General features: G+C 42.8%; 1 protein-coding gene across 2 annotated transcripts; it reads left to right on the top strand.

Annotated features, from left to right (window-relative positions):
• LOC109961938 (serine/threonine-protein kinase MARK1) lies at positions 1–24,749 on the top strand. Of its 2 annotated transcripts, XM_020603177.1 has the most exons (19): positions 1–471; positions 2,892–3,092; positions 6,040–6,093; positions 14,051–14,099; positions 14,613–14,678; positions 14,816–14,886; positions 15,885–15,941; positions 16,061–16,297; positions 16,519–16,638; positions 17,340–17,439; positions 17,528–17,640; positions 17,729–17,927; positions 18,666–18,847; positions 20,686–20,777; positions 20,975–21,115; positions 21,322–21,573; positions 22,944–22,988; positions 23,109–23,481; positions 23,722–24,749. In XM_020603177.1, exons 1-18 carry the CDS (start codon positions 421–423, stop codon positions 23,452–23,454), a joined length of 2,376 nt encoding a protein of 791 aa, XP_020458833.1. In that variant the 5' UTR covers positions 1–420; the 3' UTR covers positions 23,455–23,481; positions 23,722–24,749. The 2 variants fall into 2 exon arrangements, with proteins under 2 accessions (XP_020458833.1, XP_020458834.1); XM_020603178.1 differs by having other exon boundaries at positions 2–471; positions 17,729–17,882; positions 23,109–24,749.
• Positions 24,750–24,765: the final 16 nt, after the last annotated feature.

The raw sequence follows: 24,765 nt of genomic DNA on the forward strand, positions 1-24,765 counted from the left end.
CCTGGTGACCCGAAAGAGCTTTACAGAGGAGACATGGGGAGAGTGTGTGTGAGGTATGAGAGAGGGACATCCATCCATCCTTCCTGGTGGGAGGTTTGAGATGCCCTGCGCAGACCCATCCGCTACCGACGCATCTTCCTGGCCTGCCCCCCTTTCTCTCTCTCCCTCTCCTCAGTTTCTCTTTGCTCCCTTTCTGTCAGCTACTAGCTTACCAGAAAGGAAGTGGACAAAGCCAATAAGAAAATCTGGCGTGTCGGCTGGGCCCTGTGCGCGCTATGCTGCGGTGAAAGGCGACCGTTTGCGGTGGTTACAGAGGATGTAGAGAGGGACAGAGGCACCGCTCTCCCCGAAGGACCGCGCCGTGTCTGTTCTGCTGTGCACCGCCTGCTACATCGGTGAGCGGCCTGCGAGGCACACAAGATGTCGACCAGAACGCCATTGCCCACGGTGAACGAGCGTGACACCGAGAATGTAAGTACTGTTATACAGAGACACCGGTATGATACCGGGCGTGGGAGCGGAATAATAATGACCGGGGATCTGGCTGTTTTGCGCACCGCTCTGTGCAGGTTTATGACATCGCTTTTTGGGGATATAGTGTTGCAGGGCGACTCGACCAATGAGCACGTTTGTTCCCCTTGTTCCCTCCGATGGGAATAAAGCTTGGAGCCTAGAATTACCTAGAAAAAGGGTGAAGTTTTGTGTCTGCCCCAGTTTCTGTACACAATAAGGCTATCCTTACCAACGCACTGCGTCAACACACTGGCTTTAATGTTAACGATTGGAATAAAACGTTTCCTCTGTGTTGCTCCACTCGCGCAACTGGGGGCATTTTCTATTCCACGGCATCAGTATTTAGAGAGGATGGGGGGAGGATGGGGGAGGTGGTTGCCCTACTTTTCAGTGGCAACGCTTGGTAGTATCGCAATGTGACATCCATCACCTTTCGGGCCCTGTTGTAACTGCGCGCCCGGTGTAGAGGTGAAGGAGGGAGCGTGTTATTCATCAGCATTCTGCTGCCACGACACCGACGAGCTGACGGATTTATGCACAAGGCAAAGAAATGGCGTAAACCACTGGAGAGATTTCTCTTTCACTGTGTGTAGGAATGTTTAGGAAGGACACATCCCTGCACTGCTCACATAGATCACAGCATAATAATAATAAAAAATGCCCCAGATGAAGACTGCTGTTTGTATGCTGGCAGGCTGTAACACAGACTCGTCTGAAACAAGACGAGGCACAGACTGAAGCTTCCTTCTGTCATTGTGTTAAAGTGAATGCAGTGGAAAATACCTGGAAGCAATGATTTAAAGACTCCCAGGTTTAAAAAATAGTGCCATTATTTTAAAAATTCAAATTAGAAAATGTATCTCATTTCTAGCAAAGTTATATAATGTAACTAACCACAGTGTTAACTTTTACAGGATGAGATCAGTTCCCTTTGTTCAGTAATGCATCAGCTTAGTGGACTGCTAATGTAACTGTCTAACACGGTCTCACAGAGACACAGACTGCTAGGCGGCTATTAAGGCATTGCCTAGCAGCACTGGCAGTAGCCGGCCAGCCCAGCCTGCCTCTGTTCCATGCAGCCCCAGGGCCCACTAGCAGCTGAACTACATTGCATAACAGCTTATTACTCAGAGGGTTGAGTGGCTTTTAGTGCAGCAAAACAGAAGAAGCTCTCTCTCTCTTGGCTTTCTTATTTTTATGTATGTATGTGTGTGTCTGCACAGGTGGGAGTTGTCTGGCCTCCCTGAAGACATAACATCAGTGGTTGGGAGGTAATGGATGGGCCATTGAAACAAACTTTGTGTATTAATCAGGCAGTAGCGCTCCACATCGCCTGCCTGGCCACATGCCTCTCATCAATTTAGAGAATCTGGAGTCATGCCAAATGTGTGGATGGGCATATGACAGTTCTGATCTAAAGCTGATACTAACATCACTTCAGTGTGTCTGTTTACTAGCTAAGCAATATTTCTTCTTGCCAACATTAGTCTCTTTCACACACTGTGATGCTGGGCAGTGTTTGGATTGTGCACTGTCTGTCAGGATGTAGGCTAGCTGAAGTGATGCGGACCCTGCAGGGTGTTGTGTTTCCCCAGTGAAACAGGAGCAGGGATACCTTGATAACCAGACCAAGGCTTTGGCTCTTGCAGGGTGTGGTGCTCAGGAGCAGTGGTTCATAAGATCTTTGACCTGGACTGACATCAGCAGCTGTTGTAGAGAAGAGGAAACAGAGCAGCAGAGACTGCGTGTAACCTGTGCAAGCACTGTGCTTATACAGTAGGAAGCTGTTCCTAATTCACCTTCACATGCCATAGCATGGTGTTATCTTTGGAGCCAGTTATTGTTAGACCTCTTCGCTCTGCTCTGCACACTTTGTAGGTATTTTCAAAGGCACAGTGTCAAAAGAGTTCACTTTCTTTTGTTACCAAGCCTTGTTCTGTGTGGCTGATTGGGTCTTTAGGTTAGGAGGTAAGGTGTCACACAGGGAGAATAAGGGAACCTGATTCTCTCCCACACAGTTCCTCATTGAGCTTGCTAGCAGGGTACTTCTGTGTGTATCTGCATGACAGTGTAGCTACAGTATACTCAGACACACAAAACGACATGCACATGTAGAACACTGGATCCTCATATCAGATCTGAGATTCAGTTAATGGGTTAATCTCTGTTGGCACAGTGAATATCTCAGCTTTGACACAAACCTCCACTGCAGCACTCCGCTGTATTATTTGCATGCATGTATCTAAAGGATGAGTCCTTTTAGAATTAGAGCATGCCAAAACACTAAAGAGGTCCAGGAACTTGTAGCATTGGCATCTGGAAGTTCCAGGCAGGGAATGGGAGCATTTCTGATCTCCACTTGTGTGTTTTTCCTGCAGCACTCTTCGGTGGATGGCTTTGTTGAACCCCCAGTTCCCCCGACAAAGTCTGCGAGTCGCCACAGCCTGCCTCGATGTCGCAACTCTTTCACCTCTGCAGAGGAGCATCCTCATATTGGCAATTACCGCCTCCTCAAGACTATTGGGAAGGGGAATTTCGCTAAGGTGAAGCTGGCACGACATGTCCTGACTGGACGAGAGGTGAGACCAATTTTTATAGCTATTTTGAAAACACTGAAGTGCTTCTCTTATCTGCTGAATTTTATGCATCCACCAGAGAAACCAGAGTGTAACAGACTTGTTTCATCACAGAACCATTATGCATGAACAGGGATTTTGAAACATTGAGTCACTTTCAGTTAAACCCCAGTTTCTTGTCTGTTTTCCTGCTGTCAGAAGAATGAATGATCTGTCATGCCAATGTTTTAATTGACTGTATTAGCTCTCCCAGACAGGTCGGGTCAGGCTCTTTATCGCTTTCACACACATACACACACACTCATACACTGCTGACATGTCCGAGTGATAGATGTCCTGCTTTGGTGTGTCTGTAATTAAAGCCCCTGTTTCACTAAGGAGGAAACAATGACCTGTGATCTGGTCACTGTCTTTCACTCAAAAAGACCCACAGCACTCACTGACAGCCCCTCATTCACCTCAGATGCTCTCTCATGTCTGCGTCTTAGCCACTTGCATCCTTTAATCCTCTGAGTTGTATTATATACCTTGTTATATCAGAGTATCCGAGGGATAAGTATTCTCCAGAGTGAAACCAGTATGAGTTGAATCTATTCTGCGTCCTTCAACGCTAATGTTACCCAGGCGTGCTGGGTATGGTACCCACTCTTTTTATGAGAAGGTCAGGTGTGTGTTGTGTGCCTCTGCTTCATCAGAATGCAAAGACATGGATCAGAGTGAGAGGGAGAACAGGTGGAAAGAACACATCCCGCTAAAACTGATGCTATCTTAGCCTGCGCCTAGTGAGTATCTAACCAGCAAAGATTTTTCTCACATTTAAAACAAAGGAGCAAAAAGGAGGCGAGACAGAGAGTGTCCTCTATCTGTAGAGGTGAGTGATTACAGGATGAGAACACGCATCACACTCACAGCTGCACTGATGGAAACATTTGCCTTTGACTTTGCCCTGGACCAGTAATAGAATATTGTTATTTATCAATTGAACATGTTTGCTTTGACATACATTTGACCATAAAAGAATAATATACATGTTATGCTCTTATTAATACTATGATGTTTATTTCTGAGCAGCCTTGCTACCTACCTTTACTCTACCAAATGGTTCCATTTATCATCAAAGCTCATGTGGTTGTGGAAAAAAACAACTAAGAGGGAAGGATGTAAAGCACTGCAGCACACACAGTGCCCTGACTACCTTCCACCTCCATGTCCTCTGTCTGAATCGTCACATGTACAGGTTTATACTGCAAGCATGTGCGATCACAAGACCTGTGTACGACGAAGAGCATATGGCCACTGTGTTACGCATGTGCTGAATAATTAACAGTGATGCATGTTGCCCTTCTGCCACATTGGAACTGAATTATTCACCCTCACACACACACACACACACACACACACACACACCTACACACCTACTTGTGCACAGACACTGTCCTATGATATGATGCCATCCATACATTCATCAGTTCTCTCAATTTAAGAACAGATAAGGAAATAGTGGTACAAGTGTAGCATAGAGGAAATGTCATGAATTCGTCCGAGTAATGCAAAGGGAATAGTGGAAGTTGAAAGTGACACACCTGCACATGTGCATCAGTGCACATACTGGCATACAGTACATGCTTCAGAGTTTTGTCCATGACTGGAGAAAGCAGGGAGCCGAGGAGAGGTCTGCCTGTGCACCTGCCCACCTAAGACAGACTGCAAAGACACTCCACTTGTGTACAGTTCGAGTCTGCACACAGCAAGACTGTCTGCAGTCTTTCACTCCACTGCTAGACTCTACTCCTTTCACAGCTACTACACCGGTGTCATTATGGAGTTTAGCTTCTGGAATTAAACATCCCAGCAACCTGTTGGTGTCAGGGAAACCCTGCTCGGGTTAAGTAACATGCGTTTGTCCCAGTATGACTCGGCATTTGCGTTCTGATTTTTGATTTAACGGGCTGCTTGGGATTAGAGCCAGTGTCTGCATTTGCTGAAGCATGCTCATTAAGCTCTGGTAAGGCCAGAGTCACAGTGACGCTGTTATAATAAACTGCAATTAATACTTTAATGGTATCTTTAATCTGCAGTGTTCCTTCCCTTTTCCTCATCTACAGAGAGTTCAGAGGTGAGGTTTGTAATCTGTCTATCAGAATCCTGTTGCACAGTTGACTGTCAGGATTAATATCATTTGGAACTGCACTTGTTTGTGACAGTGTTTAACACTGTGGAATGGGTGAAGAACCTAAACTCCTCTCGAGGTCTGTGGCGCTTCAGAGTGGTTTAAGCCATTTGGTCAGACTCAGCCTGCCATTACTGGCAACCTTTATGTTTATTCAGCCATTTCGAAGTCTGCATAATAAAACTTGTTGTTGAATCATTTTGTGCAGCAACAAAAGGCCATATGCACTTGTTATTATTTTACAGAACCGCCCTGTCAATCACTCCTCAGCATAATGTACTGGTGAGTCTGCAGTATGGCTCAGCGAGTGGCTTTGTGAAAGTTGCTGTGCTCTCAGAAAGTGAGGGCAGCAGGTCTGTTTCAGTGTGCACTTTGGAGTGGATGGATGGATGGCACGACAGTAGATCACCGACCTGCAGAGTCATATATTCTAACAATGGCCTGGCTGCCAAACACAGACAGTGCACTTTAACCACTTCCTGCCTGTCTGTGGATGCATTTACATATACAGTACCTATTTAATTATTATCATTATGAACAAACACAAATTTCTGTATTTATCTTTGCAACTCAAAGTTTCATCTCTTCACAGGCTTTAAGGTGTTTTCAGACCGAGCGCACTGAACCAACTTTGACAGGTTTTTTCAAAACTACAGCAGAATTGTGAAATAAAGAGGATTCCGGCTTTTGCTGTACAACCAAAAGACAAATACAAAATGAAAATTAGTTTTTACATCTTGGTTATCTTTGTCTTTGTCTTCCTGTCTTTCCTCTCTCTAGGTGGCGGTGAAGATTATAGACAAAACCCAGCTGAATCCCACCAGTCTACAAAAGGTGAGTCTGTGTTTTATAGCCACATGGTGACATTAGTGTCTTGGTTACAGTGCTCATGGCTTTTTCCATTAGTCACTCCTGAGTTCGCACGGCTCTGTTTCTTTGCTCTTTGAACTCAGGATGTGCTGTTTTACATAATGTAATCAGGAGAGACCAGAAAACTTGTGTAATGTCCAGCCCCTCCTGCTTTTCACCGGTTTGTGGTTAAGAGGAGCTAAAAACACTTCTGCCTGCTTGTTTGTCACTTACCCTTGTTTACCAGTCATAACCAATTAGAATGAGGAGTTTGAGGCAATTTCCTGATTACTGAGTCCAAATCCAGCTCTTTCTGCTGATTAAACAAACACTCCTCGTGGTAGATCAGACCATGTGGAAGGAAAACAGTCACAGCTACATTATGAGCCAGCATCACCTACTGAGATCCTAAAAATACTGCAGGGGTGCAGCTGGAATTCTTTTTATGTTCATGACATTATTGTAGCATGACTCATCTCTGGTGCTCTTTTAATTTTAGTTAGATTTTTTTCTTGTAAAGGATGAACAAAATAATAAACATCTCCTCTGGTTACTTATTATTAGAATGCATTTAAAAAAATAGAGAGAGATTGCTTTGAACTGAAATAAACATGCTACCAAAAAATATTTTGATATAGTTGAGATTTGACTTGGTCCCGCATCTGCACCCAACTTGGGTAAGATGTGCACCCTTTCCAGCTATTTGCTCATTATCTTTATAATAAGGGACCATGGTAACAGCCACAGCTACATAAATGGTAGTTGATGTCTGGATGTTGTCTGTCTCTCTGTAAGCCACCTGGGGGAGAAAGCATTGCTACTGCAAGTGTTGTAATGACAAAATAATTACAATAATTAGCTTCCCAAAATATCTGCCATTAACCATAGGTCTGAATGGGGATGAGAGTAGGGAACTTGCAGTGTGTTACTGGAGGAAATGATTGCTGGGCTGAAGGGCTAATGTGAGACCAGATTCGGTTTTCAGATAAAATCCTCCTTAAAGATCTTTAAAACAAGACAATTTTCAGGACATTTGTTGCACCATTCTGTTGCCGGCATTGTTCGTCATGATCACATCACATCTGTAAATGACTCAGACGTTAATGGGATTTGATTGCAGATCATCAGCCAATCAGTGCGAAATCACTGTGAGAATTTCAAGCTCTCATTTTTATATTCATCTAATCTGACTGAGATAAATTTCATTGTGTGAGCTGTTTTGATAAACAGACTGTTGTGTGGTTTCTAATCTGCATACACACAGTGAAGTAATGAGCATCTAGAGAATCTTTATACTGACTCTCACTTAAGTGATTTGGGTTTTGTCTAGGTCATTAGCGGTTACATATCGAATGGGTCCGGTCGTCTGCTGCCTGATAATGAACATGGCAGGGCAGGCATATCATGTGAGACTATGGACCAATCAGGATCTCTCTGATCAAAATTATTCAGTAGGTCTTTCAGATGTTGCCTGTGAGGGTCAGTATGGACAGGTCTTATAGCGTTTTATGAGGAATGAGTTATCATCGGTGTAACAGAATGATGTTGGTGGTTTGCGTACATCATGCATTCATGTGTTAATGTAGGTCTAGTGTGTTTGTACATCTGTATTCAAGTGTAGAGATGTTTGTACCCCTGCATGGAGCTTATACAGTACACTGTACATTGTGCCATACAGTAGGTTGCTGTAATAGTATCCAGAAGTGCCATCTGCAATGCAGAAGAGGCTTGTCTTATAATGCAGCAGTCGTCTCCTGGATTGAATCGATTGCCTCATTGATCCAGTGTATCCTGTGCTATCCTTGTGAAAGCTCTAATACGGATGCATTAAAGGGAACATCCACTTTAACACAGCTTGATTGGTTACTCACTAGACATTGGACTGGCCAAATAATACATGTTGATGTTTGGATATTGCTGGTTAACCAGTTATCAAATGTCTGTTTTGTTTAATGATGAGGGAAAACACCTTACAAATTCAGCTGGAACGAAACTTAGGTCAGGTTTGGACAGAAATGTGTGGCCTGATCCATACTCTGTTTGGTGCTATCTAAAAGTTTAGCTTTCAGTGATGTCTACGTCTCTTGCTGACATCAGTTATTTCAGTATTTTTCCATCCATCCTTTATTTATACTGCTTATTCCTGAATAGGGTCACGAGGGGCGCTGGAGCCAATCCCAGCTGACATGGGATGAGGGCGGGGTACACCCTGGACAGGTCGCCAGTCTATCACAGGGCTGTAGATAAACAACCACACACACTCATTCACTCCTGCATGTAACTTAGTCGCCAATCAGCCTAAGCTGCATGTCTTTGGACTGTGGGAGGAAGCTGGAGTACCTGGAGAGAACCCACGCAGGCGCAGGGAGAACATGCAAAATCTGCAGAGAAAAGCCCCGGCGACAGCGCTGACCACCGCGCCGCTGTGCTGCCCCTTTTCAGCATTTTTGCTATTTGCTTTATTGTTTTGTTTTGTTTTGTTTTTGGAGGCATTTTTCATGTCTTTGTTCCCAGAGGATTGTCTGCTTGCTGTCTTGCCATCATGACCTTTGCCCTGCCCGAAAATTTAACTGCGCATTGATGTAAAATTTTAAGAAGCTATACAAAAATTTCATTTTAGGATGAGTGTTGTTTTTGTCAAGCCTAACATCCATGACAAATTAATCATAGTAATCCTGCAACACAGCTTCTTGGACTATAAATTGATCATGCCACAGTGTACATTAAGTATTCTGTATAGCTGAGCAGGCTATTTCTAGAGGCAGATATACTGTACACAACAGACAGGAATAATTATCGATTTAGTGACTCAGGGTTTTTAATGCCTGATGAGCAGAGTTTGAAGGATTGTGTGGTGTGTGCACTGTTTTTTTTTTTTGGTTGTTTTTTTTATTGCTTACCCTGTTTGTTTGTAAGTGTGGGTTTGAGAAGTCTGATATGGCCTCATCACTCCTCCACTCACTGTTAACGGAGGCCCTTTCATGTTAGTCTGTCAAAATGCCACTGATCGCACTTTTCATGGTCTCACAGTAGCCAGGCTGTGTGCTCACCATCTGGCACTGTAGGCACAGCCAGCGCTCTGACAGATCCTATACAGCCACATGCACGCACACACATACACACAGGCTTGCATGACACATAGAGATATACACAGGAGAGACTTTGGTTTAAGCAGGAGGCGCTAGCTGGCAGAATCTCAGTATTTTTAGTGTTTCAGTCACAGTTTTGGCAAAGTTTCACACACATGCACACCATCCTGTACCTGTGTGCAACAATATGTTTGCATATTCACATGCAAACATACTGTATGCCTCCTCTCATTTGTCTTTCAGTGGTATTAGCTGTAGGGTTCTGTGTCTTTACAGCTTGTTTTTCTGAGCTTATCTTTGCCAGTCTGCTGTTTCCCTTTGATTATTTGATTTTAATAAGAGGTTAGCAGAGGCTGTTTGGCTTGTTACAAAGACTGAAGAGAGTAAATGAAGCGACAGAGACACTGGCAGCTTCACTAAAACCTAAAATCTCATCCTTTGACATGGCTCAGAGCCACCATTCTAACTGTCAGTCTTACTCTTATAATATTATGGTTTTATAAATTCTTTTTGTATTTCTGCCAATTGTAAGAAGCCCACCATGAGGTCAAGCTTTCTTAATGGTTGTTTGCGTCTGTCCTGCACCTGCCGCTCTGCATTAGCCAATGAAATGCTGTAAAGCCCATGGGCTTGAGAAGCTTTGATGCTGTTTAGATGAGTAGAATGTGGTTAGACAGACAGCACTGTTGTTTCTGATTATTCATAGAGTAAATTAAATGTTGAGGCTGCTAAGATGTGTGTGGTTTCCATGTTCATGGATATGTAGCACGATATCACTGCAGTTGTGGCTTTGATTGAGAGTTAAAAAGGGCCTTTTGGTAAAAAGAGAAGTCCGCTGCTAAGTTGTCTCTTGGTGTTGTGGATAATGAATAACAAGTGACCCATCTTTGCAGAAGCAGAGCGAGATGGAGACAGAGAGATGTGCCTTTTCTTGCAGGGGTTATTTTCAGCACCTCAGGAGCTGAGGACAGTGTGTCTGAATATCAGTAACACTTCTGATCCTTCTGTCTGTCCTTCTGTTTGTCACTGTCTTTCTATGACAAGCAACAAGCAAATTATTTACTCATACACAGTTTTAAAGCACTCTTGCACACACAAAAATGCGCATACACATTCATTAGAGGGATGAGGACTTTCTGGCTACTCATCCTATCAATAATCGTCATGTTATATGAGCAGCTGTGCTGGAATGGTTGAAATAGTCCAGCCGGTTTCTGTAAGTGTTCCCAGTCTGATATCTGCTGTTCTGCTCCTTCTGCATGGGGACGCTGCTGTAATTAAGGCTAGTTTGGGAGTCTGGGCGCCCCTAGGTGGCTGGAAGTAGGTCACTGGCACAGGCTACTGAGATTCAGCGCCATTGTAAATGATGTGTTTTCATGTCTCTGATAAAGTACACATGTTGTTTTTGCAGCTTGTCCTGTAATCATTTTCTTCAGACACGGTCTCAAACAGCTGAGTCGATCATTTTCACATATTTTAGTTTAAGAAATCATTTTACCTCAAAGGAAATTATTTCCATATATTCACCCCTTTCTCTCTTTGTAAAAGCTGTGCCCGTAGATGATACAGATATTAAAACTAGTCTGTATCAAAGAGTGCAATCTCATTGTCTCCCGTCAGTCTCCATGGTAGCTACATCCCTTTTGAGCTTGTATTGACTGTGTTATTTGCTGTTGTTTTCCACAGCCTTTCCCAGATTTGTTCTGATTTTTGTTTCCAAGTAGCTGCATGTGTGCTTCCCATGTGAGGGGCTTTAGGGCGATGACGCAGACAAGAGTGAGAGAGAGAGAGAGTCAGGGAAACAGCTAGAGAGAGAAAGAGATAAGAGACTGAGATAAAACACACTCTTTAGTCCACCACTCTTTCATAGTAATAAAGACTTTCTGCCTTGCAGATGCATAACATGTTAAAGCGTGTGTGTAGATGGATGCATATGTGAGGCTATGACCTATGTGTTTATTTTTGTGTACTGTAGGACATTTTCTAGTTATTGTGTCAGTGCGTTTCCACTCTAATTGACTTAGTTATCATGGGGGAAGCTCTCAGGCCAACATAACAGCTGATGAATATGGAACAGGGTTTACCACATAGGAGAGAGTCGCTATTCTTAGCCGCTCAAGAACCGAAGATTTTTGTGGGCAAAACATGGTCTCATAGCAAATTCACACTCAGAAATCTGTATCCACACACCTTACTTTAAAAAGTTTCATATAACAGATTACTTGAATAGTCCCCATCACAAATTGTTTCAGCAGACAAATCGTATAAAAGACTCGCAACCCATTCAGACCGGTAGATACACAATAAGTAACAAAGATCATACAGTAAATAACCAAATCTGAACTAGAGGCCAGTCTAAAATGTAACAAAGAAATCTAATGTATGTGTGTGTGTGTGTGTGTGTGTGTGTGTTTATGTACTGTACATGTTTAGTGTATAGTTGGTGCATGTATATTTACAGTATTCAAATTCTGTAACTACACATTGTTAGTGAGAGGAAACGGCAGTTGTGCAAAACTGGTCTTTGGTCCTTCAAACTACATATTATTTTATACTTTTAACACATTAATTGTTTGTACAGATGTTACCACTGTACCTGTTTACACATCAGGTTATTTGTATTTACAAAACAGTCTCGTGAAATAATTGAATACTGATATTCTGTACTTTTTGTACTGTTAACAAATCCCATGAAAAGACCAAAACACATAAGGTGCGAGTCTGTCTCTTTGTACTTTCTGCTTTCCCTGCCCTGTCTGTGGCTCTCAACCTCAAAACCTACAGCAGCAGGCGGGACAATTTTTAGCAGACCTTGCCCAAATGAGAGCGAATGACGCACGTGTTAGGGACTATTTTCATCTGTGGATTAATACACATTTGGTGCTCTAGGGAGTATTTCAGCAGTCGGGTGGTGTATGTGGGAACTACAGTGCCACTGTTCATTGTAACAAGGAAGATGTCACCCAGAGCAACAGCGTAGCTCACTAATGTGTCCTTAATAGTTTTTGGACAACAGTGAAGCTCTGCGGTACAGAAGGTTAATTTATACCAGCCTATACAGAGTTAATCTTTTCTTTTGGTATTTGTTTTTTATAAGAAAGACCTTATTGTGTAAACTCTCAGCAGCAGCTCGGTATGCTGTGTGCGCTGGGTCTAATGACAAGAGAGGTGTCAGGAAGAAAAGACAACGAGTCAGACGTGCAAGTAGAGACAGGGAATAGAAAAAGGCATTCGAGAGAAAGAGACTACCTGCTTGGGTATTCCAGCTCCTCCCACAGTCCAGGAACATGCAGGTTCAGTTATTTGGCAACTCTAAACTGCCTGTAGGTGTGAATGAGAGGTTGTCTCTTATGTGTCAGCCCTGTGATAGACCGGCAACCTGCCTAGATCGTACCCCCTCCTCTAACCCAGTGTCGGCTGGGATTGACTCAAAACATCCCCGCCCCCTACCAAACATTTTACATTTTAAGTATAGATGTCCGCTGGTCCTTTTGTATCTTGGCCCAAGCCACTCTCTTCTTCTTACTGGTCTCCCTCAGCAGGAGTTTCATTAAAGCAATTTGTCCATGAATACCTGATTCAGACAGTCTCCTTCAAACACTTGACCTTGAGTTGTCTACTTTTTATACTCTGGGTAAAGCGTTGGCATACGCTCTACTCTGAGGGGCCATTGGTGATTCATGGTCTTCCATCCCTGGGGTGGTCCTCATGAATGCCAGCGTAGTGTTGAATAGGTTTTATGACTGCACTTGGCAGAAACTCTCAAAGTTTGTGAAATTATTGAAAAGAGCTAAAAGTCTATTAGAAAAGTACACACATGCATACACACTGCTACAGTATCTAATTCTCCTTTTTAAATCTGACATGTTCAATAATAACATGTAAAGTAATTGGAGGTTTTCGTATTTTAAAATAGACAGGAGATGAAAGCATCACTCACAACCTTTTTGCAAAGTGATCTGTAAATGGCAAAATCTGTGTTCTGTTTCCAGTAGCAGTAGATGCTGAATCCCAGTCAAGTGAGTGTTGAAATTTAACACTCAAATACAGCCTGAGCACAGCGTAACTGGGAATCAGCAGGATGTAAATGATTCAACAGCACCTCTAAGTGGCTGCAGGAGCTCATCTGACATAAACAGTCACACCCAGACTGAGGAGGAGTGGTTTTAAATGATTAAAACTCTGAATGCTCTCCTCTCTGACACTGCATCCAGCTGTTATACAGGCTGATTTTGTTTTTATGGTGCTCTCCTAAGACTAGATAGAAACATTTCTCATCTAGAGTAGAAGGATCTTTGTCAAATTAAACTTTGAAAAGAAGCTCAAATTGTACTATGTTTTATTTTGTAGAACTGCAGACTTTGGCCTGAGGATGATTTGCTGGTCTTGTTTCTTGTCCTTGTTGAGATGGTTGCATTAGGCAGCAGATGCCTAACTGGCTGTAAGCCTGCTCCTTGCTACTCTGCAGTGGCTGGTTGTGTGTAATGCTGCTGACTGGCTGTTTGGTTGGCCAACTGGCCTGCTAGCTGGATTGCAGTGTCAGTGGAGCTGCTCCTTAGCAGTGTAGGACAGAGTTTAGTGCGATGCTGTCGCTGCATCTGTCATATTGCTTTACACAGTACAGTAGCCCCACGATCCTCAGGTCTTCTCATCATGCTGCAGAGTGTAATCCAGTTTCAGATGTATATGTAGTTTGGAGTTTGTTGTGGCACAGTTCCCTTCACTCTGCTCACTAATCACTGCTTAATAACATGTTTAAACAGTGCTCTCCCCACAGAAACGGAGCTGATGCTCAGGGTAACTGCTTGCACCGGCACTCAACATGTTTTTGATGTTCCTCTGTGTCCCAACAGCTCTTCAGGGAAGTCCGAATAATGAAGATACTGAATCATCCAAATATAGGTACGTCCAAATGAGCAGCAGGTTGATGACAGTAGAGCAGCGTGGATACCGATGTTTTCAGCAAATAAAATAGCACAACTTGCTGCTTTATCCACCAAAAAATGTCATTCTTTAATTAGAATTCTCATTGTGCTGCTTGTTCCTGTTCTAGCTTTTTTTTCACAAAGAAGATTTAACTTTTTGCTGGAATGGGATCCTTCTGTTCTCTGATTTTTAAAATAAGAGCATTACCATTCACAATTTGCATTTCTACCAAATAAACACCATAGGTCAATGCATGATCCAGTAGTTTGAAGAGCTTGACAGTAGTAGTTCACTTCACTTTAGATTTTTGGAACTACTGAAGACTGAGTTATCAGGGTACTCTAACCAGACCACTGAACTCAGCTGGCTAATGTTGAACCACTAATATAAAAACCACCTTTTCTGCTGTAAATAGCTCATTAATTTTATACTTGCCACCTTTTTTATTTTTATTTTTTATTTTTTCCCTTTCCCCAATCTCCCCTGCAGTGAAATTGTTTGAGGTGATTGAGACAGAGAAGACACTTTATTTGGTGATGGAGTATGCCAGTGGTGGTGAGTGAGACATTTCATCGAAGTGTCTGAGATTTGGTGGATTTTTTTAGACTGTATTATTATTATTATTATTATTATTATTATTATTATTATTAAAATGATGAAATTCTCCTGATTATGTACATTTTACCTTTCAGGAGAGGTATTTGACTATCTAGTGGCTCATGGCAGAATGAAGGAGAAGGAGGCCAGGTCCAAGTTCAGACAGGTGAGTCATCAGTATCACAGCACTCACACCTCTGCCGTCATTCCATTACTGTTTTCAGATGGAAGACCGCATGCACCAAGATCAAGCTTCGTCACAGACTGCAGAGGAGAGATGGAGTGCAGATAGTTTGGGTACAGAACAAGGGGGCTGAGAGCAGCTTCCTTATAGATGCTACACTGACACCTAGTGGTGCTAAAAAAGCCTCTACAGTACAACAGTGTCTGAATTTTGTAGTGTCTTTCCTGCATAATCGTACCCTGAAAACTAATAGTTAGAACATTTCTTTTTCTTGTAATTCTTTGTGTATTCAGTGAAGCATAAGCAAAGCCACAGTGTTCAGAATTAAAATCCATCATCTGATGTTCTTAGATGACTCAGAGGAGTGGTGTGGGCCATTTGTTTGTGTGTTTCACAGCTCAGATAGCTCAACATTCACAAAGGTAAAAGTGTCCATGCCTCTGTCACAAAACAGTGTCTCTTCTGTTTGATACTGTAGCTACTCTGGCATATGTCTGTGAAATTCCCCTGTCAACTGCCATAGCATCTGTTCATTTGCAAGAGAAATGCCACTCATAAGCCTAAAATATTACAATAGCCCAGTCCCGGTTCTGTCATGCCCCCATTTGGAAGCAGAAAACATGTCATGCCCCCTGTCCCACAGAGCCAAGTTTGGACAGCTGTTAGCCTAATTTGCTGGTATTTCCATCAGCATAATGCAAGGTAAACCTCAACTGCCAGAGTTTTGGAAAAAATCAAAGCTCTCCTGCTTCATCCGCAGTGAATCGGAATAAGCAGTTGACATCAGTTTTGCCTAAGGTGTTTGGTCAGTAACTATTTTTTTCTGTAAAAAAAAATGGCAATAATCAAAAGCTTTGCTGGCATTAAAGCACTCATTGCCTTATAGTTTTGGATAAACAATGGAAGGTTTGTAACCCTAAGAAATCACAGGTGGTTCTGGTACATTTTTAATATGCCTATAATGTGTGTTTGTATCATAGATTGTGTCTGCAGTGCAGTATTGTCACCAGAGGAGGATAGTACACAGGGATCTAAAGGTGAGGATCTAAACTCTGATATCTGGTTTCTCCTGACTAGTGTCCATATCTAACTCGACATAATCCCTCTATCACCAGTCATGTTCTGTGTTGACAATCCACATCTCTCCCCACTTCAGGCAGAGAACCTGCTGCTAGATGCAGACATGAACATCAAAATAGCTGACTTTGGTTTCAGCAACGAGTTCACGTTGGGCAGCAAGCTGGACACTTTCTGCGGCTCCCCACCGTACGCTGCTCCAGAACTCTTCCAGGGAAAGAAGTATGATGGACCAGAAGTGGATGTCTGGAGCCTCGGGGTCATCCTCTACACATTGGTCAGCGGATCACTGCCCTTCGATGGACAGAACCTAAAGGTGTGCACTTTTGATGCAATGTTTATATGGAATGAAGCTCTTTCCTTCAGACATATAAACATGCTTTCAAAGCCAAGTGTGAAACAACACAGCCACCTCTGTTGCATGGGAAGAAATTGTTAGTGTGTCCTGTAAACATAAAAAACCCCACAAAAGTTATCTTTTGTTGCTGTGTTCTCATTTGGTTTCATGCCTCTGTCTGTCTGTGGCATGGTGTGTAGGAGCTGAGGGAGAGGGTCCTGCGGGGAAAGTACCGTATTCCTTTCTACATGTCCACAGACTGTGAAAACCTTCTGAAGAAACTACTTGTGCTCAACCCTGTCAAACGAGGCAGTCTGGAGGTACAGCCGGCATTTTCACAGTTATTTGCTCTCCATTCAGAAATGTTTTTCACAGTAGCTGGCTCGCTGTCAGACAGACACTCCTTCTGATTTAGAGCAGGATTGTTGTGCGTCATCTGAACACACAACAATTGCTGCTACTGTTAATTATGAACCAACAGAACACTTCAATTTATAGCCTGTCAAACATTCATCTCAGATCAAAGTGTGGTCTTACATAATTCCTAATTAATAATTTTTTATTATTTGCTGTTCTATTTCTGACGAATGCTTTCAGAGATAATTAAACCAAATGCATTTTGTTGAAGCATTGTTGAGTAATAAAAGCTGATTATTTCATCAGATTCCTTCTGGCTTGTACTTTCATTGCATCCACGTTTCTCCTTTGCAAACAACATATAGTTGTCAGTTCAGCTCTCACACAGTCTGTTCAGAGTCAATGCCACCCCTACACTCAGAACCAGGCTGAAGCTCAATAGTATAGACTTTTGCAGCGATAACAATTGATCACACTGTGGGTCAGCTCCAGCTGAACTTGTGATCAAAAGGATTTTACAAAGAAGTCATCTATTTCTCATGTCGGTTATGTTGTGCAATTAACAGATGTGAGTCAGGATGAACTCTCTGCCATTAAAAGATTAATAACTGAAGTTTCAGTTTAACAAATTGTATCAGTTCTAACTGTTGTGTTTCTTTGTTAGCAAATCATGAAAGACCATTGGATGAATGTGGGTCATGAGGAGGAGGAGCTAAAACCTTACATCGAGCCTGAGGCAGACTTCAGTGATTCATCTAGAATAGGTGCGTCTGATTGTATGTGCAGATGTCACACAGTATGTCATGTCTATGACTAACTCTGTGGTTTATGTGGACTTATGTCAACCATTAGAGCTCATGGTAACAATGGGTTTCCCGAAAGATGAGATCACAGAGTCGCTGCATAGCCAGAAGTATGATGATGTCATGGCCACCTACCTGCTGTTGGGCAGAAAAGCTCCAGAGGTCAGTTTTTTGACATGCATCATCTTGCCACTGTCTCTGGTAGTTAACACATTGACCATATTGCTCTTCCCGTGTCTTTATATTTCAGTTTGAGGGGAGTGAGCCCCTGACTAACAGCATCCTGGGTCAGCGACAACGGCCGACCAGTGACATCAACAACAGTTCCAGCATTTCTCCTGCCCATCCCAAGGTCACACGTAGCATCTCGGCCAATCAGAAGCAGCGCCGCTACAGTGATCATGGTGGGGATGATGATGGTGGTGGTGGTGGTGTCGTAGAGAAGCCAAGTAAAGTAACCTCCTCCTTCCCAGCCCTGACAGTGCTGCTGGCTGCGTGTGTGTAGTGTGAAGTTGCTTTTAGTCACTGAGGACTGGCCAGTGATCAGATACCACTGTTCACACTGCTCATGTGCCTCTGAGCAAGGCACTGGAGCACTACCAGCTTTACTAGTGACTTTATATATAGTAACTCACTAAAGTTGATTAAGCTTCACAAAATGTTTTCCTCTTGGGAACAGCACATTTCATTCCTTGTGCTTGTAAAGTTAATCATAACTGGAAGAAAAACTGTGTACAGCAAATGTAAATTAACTTTTTTTGCTTAATGTGGGTTCATTTTCATAACAGATATATTTAAATCCATAGATCAGTGACTCAAAGAAACCACTACACTGGTTGTGTAGCAGCTTCCTCCTGTGTCATGTGGGGCCATTGTGTGTGGCGCCATCTCCTGGCTTGCTGCTTTCCTGCAGCTCAAACAGCACCTCAAAGCATGAGGAGGGAACATCTTTGCCTTGATTTGCTTACCTTGGCTTCTATAGCTGTACAGCTTCGGAAACAAAGTGTTGTTGCAGAGTATATTATCTGACAGATTGGATGATGTGTAAATGTTCTAGCAGCTTCGCTTGACTCTCCCTGTCTGTTCTTTTTCTGTCCAGACATTGTCCCAGACATTAGAGATGCAGAAATAAGGGTGTGCTTGGTGACACATATGTAAATGTGTTCCCATATGTGTTTCTGTCCTAGTGGGTCCATCTGTGCCCCCAGCGGTATCGTATACAAAGCGTGGCCAGGCTCTGAGTGTGGAAAGTGACCACAGGGAGGAGTGGGACGGAGCACGCCGACTGGAGCTCAGCACGTCGAAAGGAGATGTTGCTGCGTCACCTCTTGGGGTGCAGGAGAGGAAGAAAACTACAAGTGCTGTGGGGGTGAGAAAGCAGAGGGCACATACACACACATACACACATCCATGTACACAACAAGTAGTATAAGTGGGTTTAAAATGACAGAAAAAAATATGTCAAAGAGAAAAGTAGACATTACATCATTACATTTTTTTTCTTTACCAAATGTTTCAACAACCTACAGTGCCTTGCGAAAGTATTCGGCCCCCTTGAACTTTGCGACCTTTTGCCACATTTCAGGCTTCAAACATAAAGATATAAAACTGTAATTTTTTGTGAAGAATCAACAACAAGTGGGACACAATCATGAAGTGGAACGAAATTTATTGGATATTTCAAACTTTTTTAACAAATAAAAAACTGAATAATTGGGCGTGCAAAATTATTCAGCCCCTTTACTTTCAGTGCAGCAAACTCTCTCCAGAAGTTCAGTGAGGATCTCTGAATGATCCAATGTTGACCTAAATGACTAATGATGATAAATAGAATCCACCTGTGTGTAATCAAGTCTCCGTATAAATGCACCTGCACTGTGATAGTCTCAGAGGTCCGTTTAAAGCGCAGAGAGCATCATGAAGAACAAGGAACACACCAGGCAGGTCCGAGATACTGTTGTGGAGAAGTTTAAAGCTGGATTTGGATACAAAAAGATTTTCCAAGCTTTAAACATCCCAAGGAGCACTGTGCAAGTGATAATATTGAAATGGAAGGAGTATCAGACCACTGCAAATCTACCAAGACCTGGCCGTCCCTCTAAACTTTCAGCTCATACAAGGAGAAGACTGATCAGAGATGCAGCCAAGAGGCCCATGATCACTCTGGATGAACTGCAGAGATCTACAGCTGAGGTGGGAGACTCTGTCCATAGGACAACAATCAGTCGTATACTGCACAAATCTGGCCTTTATGGAAGAGTGGCAAGAAGAAAGCCATTTCTTAAAGATATCCATAAAAAGTGTTGTTTAAAGTTTGCCACAAGCCACCTGGGAGACACACCAAACATGTGGAAGAAGGTGCTCTGGTCAGATGAAACCAAAATCGAACTTTTTGGCAACAATGCAAAACGTTATGTTTGGCGTAAAAGCAACACAGCTCATCACCCTGAACACACCATCCCCACTGTCAAACATGGTGGTGGCAGCATCATGGTTTGGGGCTGCTTTTCTTCAGCAGGGACAGGGAAGGTGGTTAAAATTGATGGGAAGATGGATGGAGCCAAATACAGGACCATTCTGGATGGAAACCTGATGGAGTCTGCAAAAGACCTGAGACTGGGATGGAGATTTGTCTTCCAACAAGACAATGATTCAAAACATAAAGCAAAATCTACAATGGAATGGTTCACAAATAAACATATCCAGGTGTTAGAATGGCCAAGTCAAAGTCCAGACCTGAATCCAATCGATAATCTGTGGAAAGAACTGAAAACTGCCTTTCACAAATGCTCTCCATCCAACCTCACTGAGCTCGAGCTGTTTTGCAAGGAGGCATGGGCAAAAATTTCAGTCTCTCGATGTGCAAAACTGATAGAGACATACCCCAAGCGATTTACAGCTGTAATCGCAGCAAAAGGTGGCGCTACAACGTATTAACTTAAGGGGGTTGAATAATTTTGCACGCCCAATTTTTCAGTTTTTTATTTGTTAAAAACGTTTGAAATATCCAATAAATTTCGTTCCACTTCATGATTGTGTCCCACTTGTTGTTGATTCTTCACAAAAAATTACAGTTTTATATCTTTATGTTTGAAGCCTGAAATGTGGCAAAAGGTCGCAAAGTTCAAGGGGGCCGAATACTTTCGCAAGGCACTGTAAGTGATCATCTTTCACTAATAACTTGTGTTTTGGTGTCCACATAAACAGACCAATGGATCAATGACTCGCAGAAACACATATGTGTGTGAACGATCCTCTACTGACCGCTATTCAGCTATTCCCAATGGTAAAGACAGCAGGTAAATAGAAACACATTCACACCCAACTACAGGATGAGAGTTACCGCTACACATTGTGTTTTTTTTTATGAGTCTTGTCTAAGTCAGTTTGTCTAATTTTATATCACATAATACAAGACCCTGTTGCTCAAATGAGTGTGTTTTTAGTGACGTGTCTTAATCCTCACATGCTAATACTGTCTGCCCTTGATCCCCAGTTTAACTGAAGTGTCAGGTAGCACACCATCAACTGCAATGAGTTCTACACGACCTCGTCATACCAAGTCCATGTCATCATCAGGGCATCCTTCAAAGAGCACACTGCCCCCCATCGATGACAACACAGAGCTTAAAGCCAGGTGAGCGCCCCAATCGTGCTGTCGTCATCTGCAGTAACGATGGCCAAAGGACAACCGTGTGTAAAATCTATTTGTGGTGAAGATGCTGATGTTAACATGATAGTTAAGGTGATGCTAATTTACTTATAAGTTAGACTTAGGAAACATGGTGATGTTCATTATCATTTGAGACTCCTGCTCCTCTATAATGATTGTTTATGCTGCAGCTCCTCTCCACGGGGTCCCTCCACCTCTCCGTCTGCACACAGTATTAGCACTCCAGAGAAGAATCGTTTTCCTCGTGGTACCACCAGTCGCAGCACCTTCCACGGAGCTCAGCTCAGAGACCGGCGCAGCGCTACCTACAACGGGCCTCCAGCTTCACCCACGCTGTCTCACGACACAGGGGCTCTTGCTCAGCAACGCAGGGGCACCTCCACCGGGATCATCAGCAAGATCACTTCCAAGTTTGTCCGCAGGTTAGTGAAGACAAAACGGCAGCACAAATGATGCACAAGGGTGTAGCCAGCACTTCTTGCATTTAACAATTCAGGTATTCCCTGTGTCAGGCATTCTAAAATTCATGTTGAAGTTTGGTTGAGAGTGTTAAGTCACCTACCCTCAGGAATAAAAAGCCTGAGTGCGATAGTTTATACTGTGTGATTGACTAAAGTACCGGTGAGCTTGTCAAAGGAACAGTTTAGTTTTAAAGGAATTGTTGTTTTTTCCTACTTAGACAAACTCTTGGATGCAGTATTATGTCTTTGAATGTTATCTGAAGATACATTACAGATATTAGTAACTGATCTTTGTTTTATTACTAATCTTACTGAATGTCGGTTGGATCAAGTATTTGCTCCGTTCAAATCAGGGAAATGACAATTTACTTCTACAAAGATGGATTGTACTGGATGGATTGTAAGCTGGAGTAATTAACAGTTTTGCTGAATGCCATCTTTTTTTTCTTTTAAAAAGAGAAATTACTTGGTACCAAACTTCATGCTCACTCTCTCTTCCTCTTTAAAACACTCTGCCAGTCCCATTGTGGTTCTATACAGTCGCACTTGTTACCCTTTCTTGTCAATATGACAAGCAAAAGGATAGAGCATCCTCGTCCCTACGGCAGTTAGCTCCTTGTGTCACCTTCATGCCAGCCCAGCTGGTAGCAGCTCACAGCTCTCTCTCCTTTTCTCCCTGCATAGAGCTCTGTCTTTCAGGTCGACCCGGAGGTAGGAGAACACAACGCTTGCTGCACCTGTTCCTCACTCTGTCCCAAAAAAAAGAAAACCTCTGCGCCCACTATGACCTTGGCCCATGATTTCTTGACTCCTTAAAACTTGCCCACTACACCATCCTTGACCTACTGACACCCTTGTTATTCCGTGTATTTCCTATGTGTCCACTGCCTCAAAGAACGTCACGGCTCGCCAGCTTTTCCTGTACTAAACCACGTCTACCTCTCAAGTTCCTGTCTTTCCTCTCCTTACTCTCCCCATTTTCATGCTGAGCTGAAGAGAAAAGATCAGGCAAATTATGGAGGCCAGATCAAAGATTTAGAAACACGTTCTCCTCCTTACACATCAGTGGGGATTAAGGAAAGGTAGCATACACTGAATATAGAATGCATTTGGTTATTGTGAAGGAGCTACAGTAGTATGTGTCTCAATAAGTCACAGTCACCTCATTGTGTGCTGAACCCTGATACCCAGGTGTCTGAATTCTTTGCTGGCATGATGCCTGACACCCCTCTGTGTGTCCACTGATGATGGGTGTGGTGTGGGTAGTGGCTGGGGGATCACATGTTGACATCAGGTCATGGGAGTAACAGTGTATTCCTGGTTTATTTCAGGGTGCCTAGTGAGGGAGAGCCCAGTGCCAGGACAGAAACCCCAAGGTGAGAATTTGATTGAGACATAGATTTCACAGAGAGCCTCTTACCACCTTCTGCCTCCCTCAACATCTCTTCATCCTTCCTTCCCTCTGCCCTTGTGTCTTTTGCTTTTTATTTCTGTAGGAGTGCATCCGGTGATGCTAAGGAGGATGGCGGTCGGGACTCCAAGCCTCGCTCACTGCGTTTCACCTGGAGCATGAAGACCACCTCCTCCATGGAGCCTGCCGAGATGATGAGGGAAATCCGAAAGGTTCTGGATGCCAACAGCTGCGATTATGAGCAGCGTGAACGCTTCCTGCTTTTCTGTGTCCATGGCGACGCTCGTCAGGACAATCTGGTCCAATGGGAGATGGAGGTATGCAAGCTGCCACGGCTTTCACTCAACGGCGTGCGCTTCAAGAGGATATCAGGCACGTCAATCGCCTTTAAGAATATCGCCTGCAAAATTGCAAATGAGCTCAAACTGTGACAGCAGATGGAGTCCCAATCATCTTTGGTGAGCTCTGGTCACAGTCTCATCTCATCACTGGATTAGTGTTGACTTACAGGAAAAAAAATCAGCACTGATGGTCCTCACCACGCAGAATCAGGGTAGATTCGGCTGGTAATGTGCAATACTGGCCACGAATGTACTGTACAGGGTAGTGGATCCTAGAGAATACTGCAAGGTTTAACCTCTGTTAGGGACAGATGGCAAAAACAGCTAACCCCCCTTTTTTTTTTTTCTTCCATCCAGCCCTCTGTCTCTCTCATCAGCCCACTGCTCCTTGTCATAGGATACATTCATGTAACACATGCAGTATGCAACTGAAGATGACCATCCTGCAATAATATTTTCAATCTCTTTTTCTAAACGCCTCTACAAGATCTTCTCTGAATAACCACTGAAGTTACTGAAAGCTAAAGCAGCTGCTTTTCCACCTGTGTTAAGTTAGTATATAGATCAGGCTGGAACCCATACTAAAACTATGTAAAAAGAGAATTGTACTGTATGCATAACATCTGCAGGTACTGTATTATATATTGATTTTCTGTTCTGTACAGAATTTTATTGTCGATACTGTCTTTTTTCATGAAATTTGAGTTCTTTCCTAATATAATTGATGTCTCTAAGAGCATTATCCTTTTGGTCTGTGAGTTTTTTAAATTCTTTTTTTAAGAGCCACCATCTGAAAATAGTGTTTTTAATTTTATTTAAAGAGCACTAAATTATTTTGTTGAATATTAAGGGATGTGTTCCCTTGCCTTTTATGTTATATTTTATTTGCCTATGTTAAAAAAAAAACACCAAGTTGCACCACATAGACTTGAGTAGTAACTTCAGTTAAAACTGAAAATGTGTTCACTTTATTTTCTCTCAGCAGCAGGTAGGGGATTTGGAGATCCTGCTGCAATTGCACAAGTTTTCCAGGGTGATGTGTATGAACATGAGAGTATGCACCGGTATTTCTTTCATGTTAGTTTGGTAATCCTCAGTTACAATGGAAAAAAAATGTAGGGTTTAAATTGGTTTACTTTGGAAAGCATAGGACAGGATGTCTTTATCCAAAAGATGTATGAAAAGTCAGTCACCATGAAAGAAGCAGTTTCTCTCATGGAGCCTTTCTAAAGAGCCCGATTTAGTCCTGCCACTAGTGTGATTGTGCAGGTACTTGTGTATCTTCTTGATTGTTTTTTTTGTTTGTTTGTTTTTTAATTCAGCAGATTTTATTGTATTTATTCCATTACATTGTAATGTGCTGCTTTGTAGAACTGAGGCGTGCACTTTGTTGGAGAAAAT

Source organism: Monopterus albus, unplaced genomic scaffold, assembly GCF_001952655.1.
Source record: "Monopterus albus unplaced genomic scaffold, M_albus_1.0 scaffold60.1, whole genome shotgun sequence".
Lineage (NCBI taxonomy): Eukaryota > Metazoa > Chordata > Actinopteri > Synbranchiformes > Synbranchidae > Monopterus > Monopterus albus.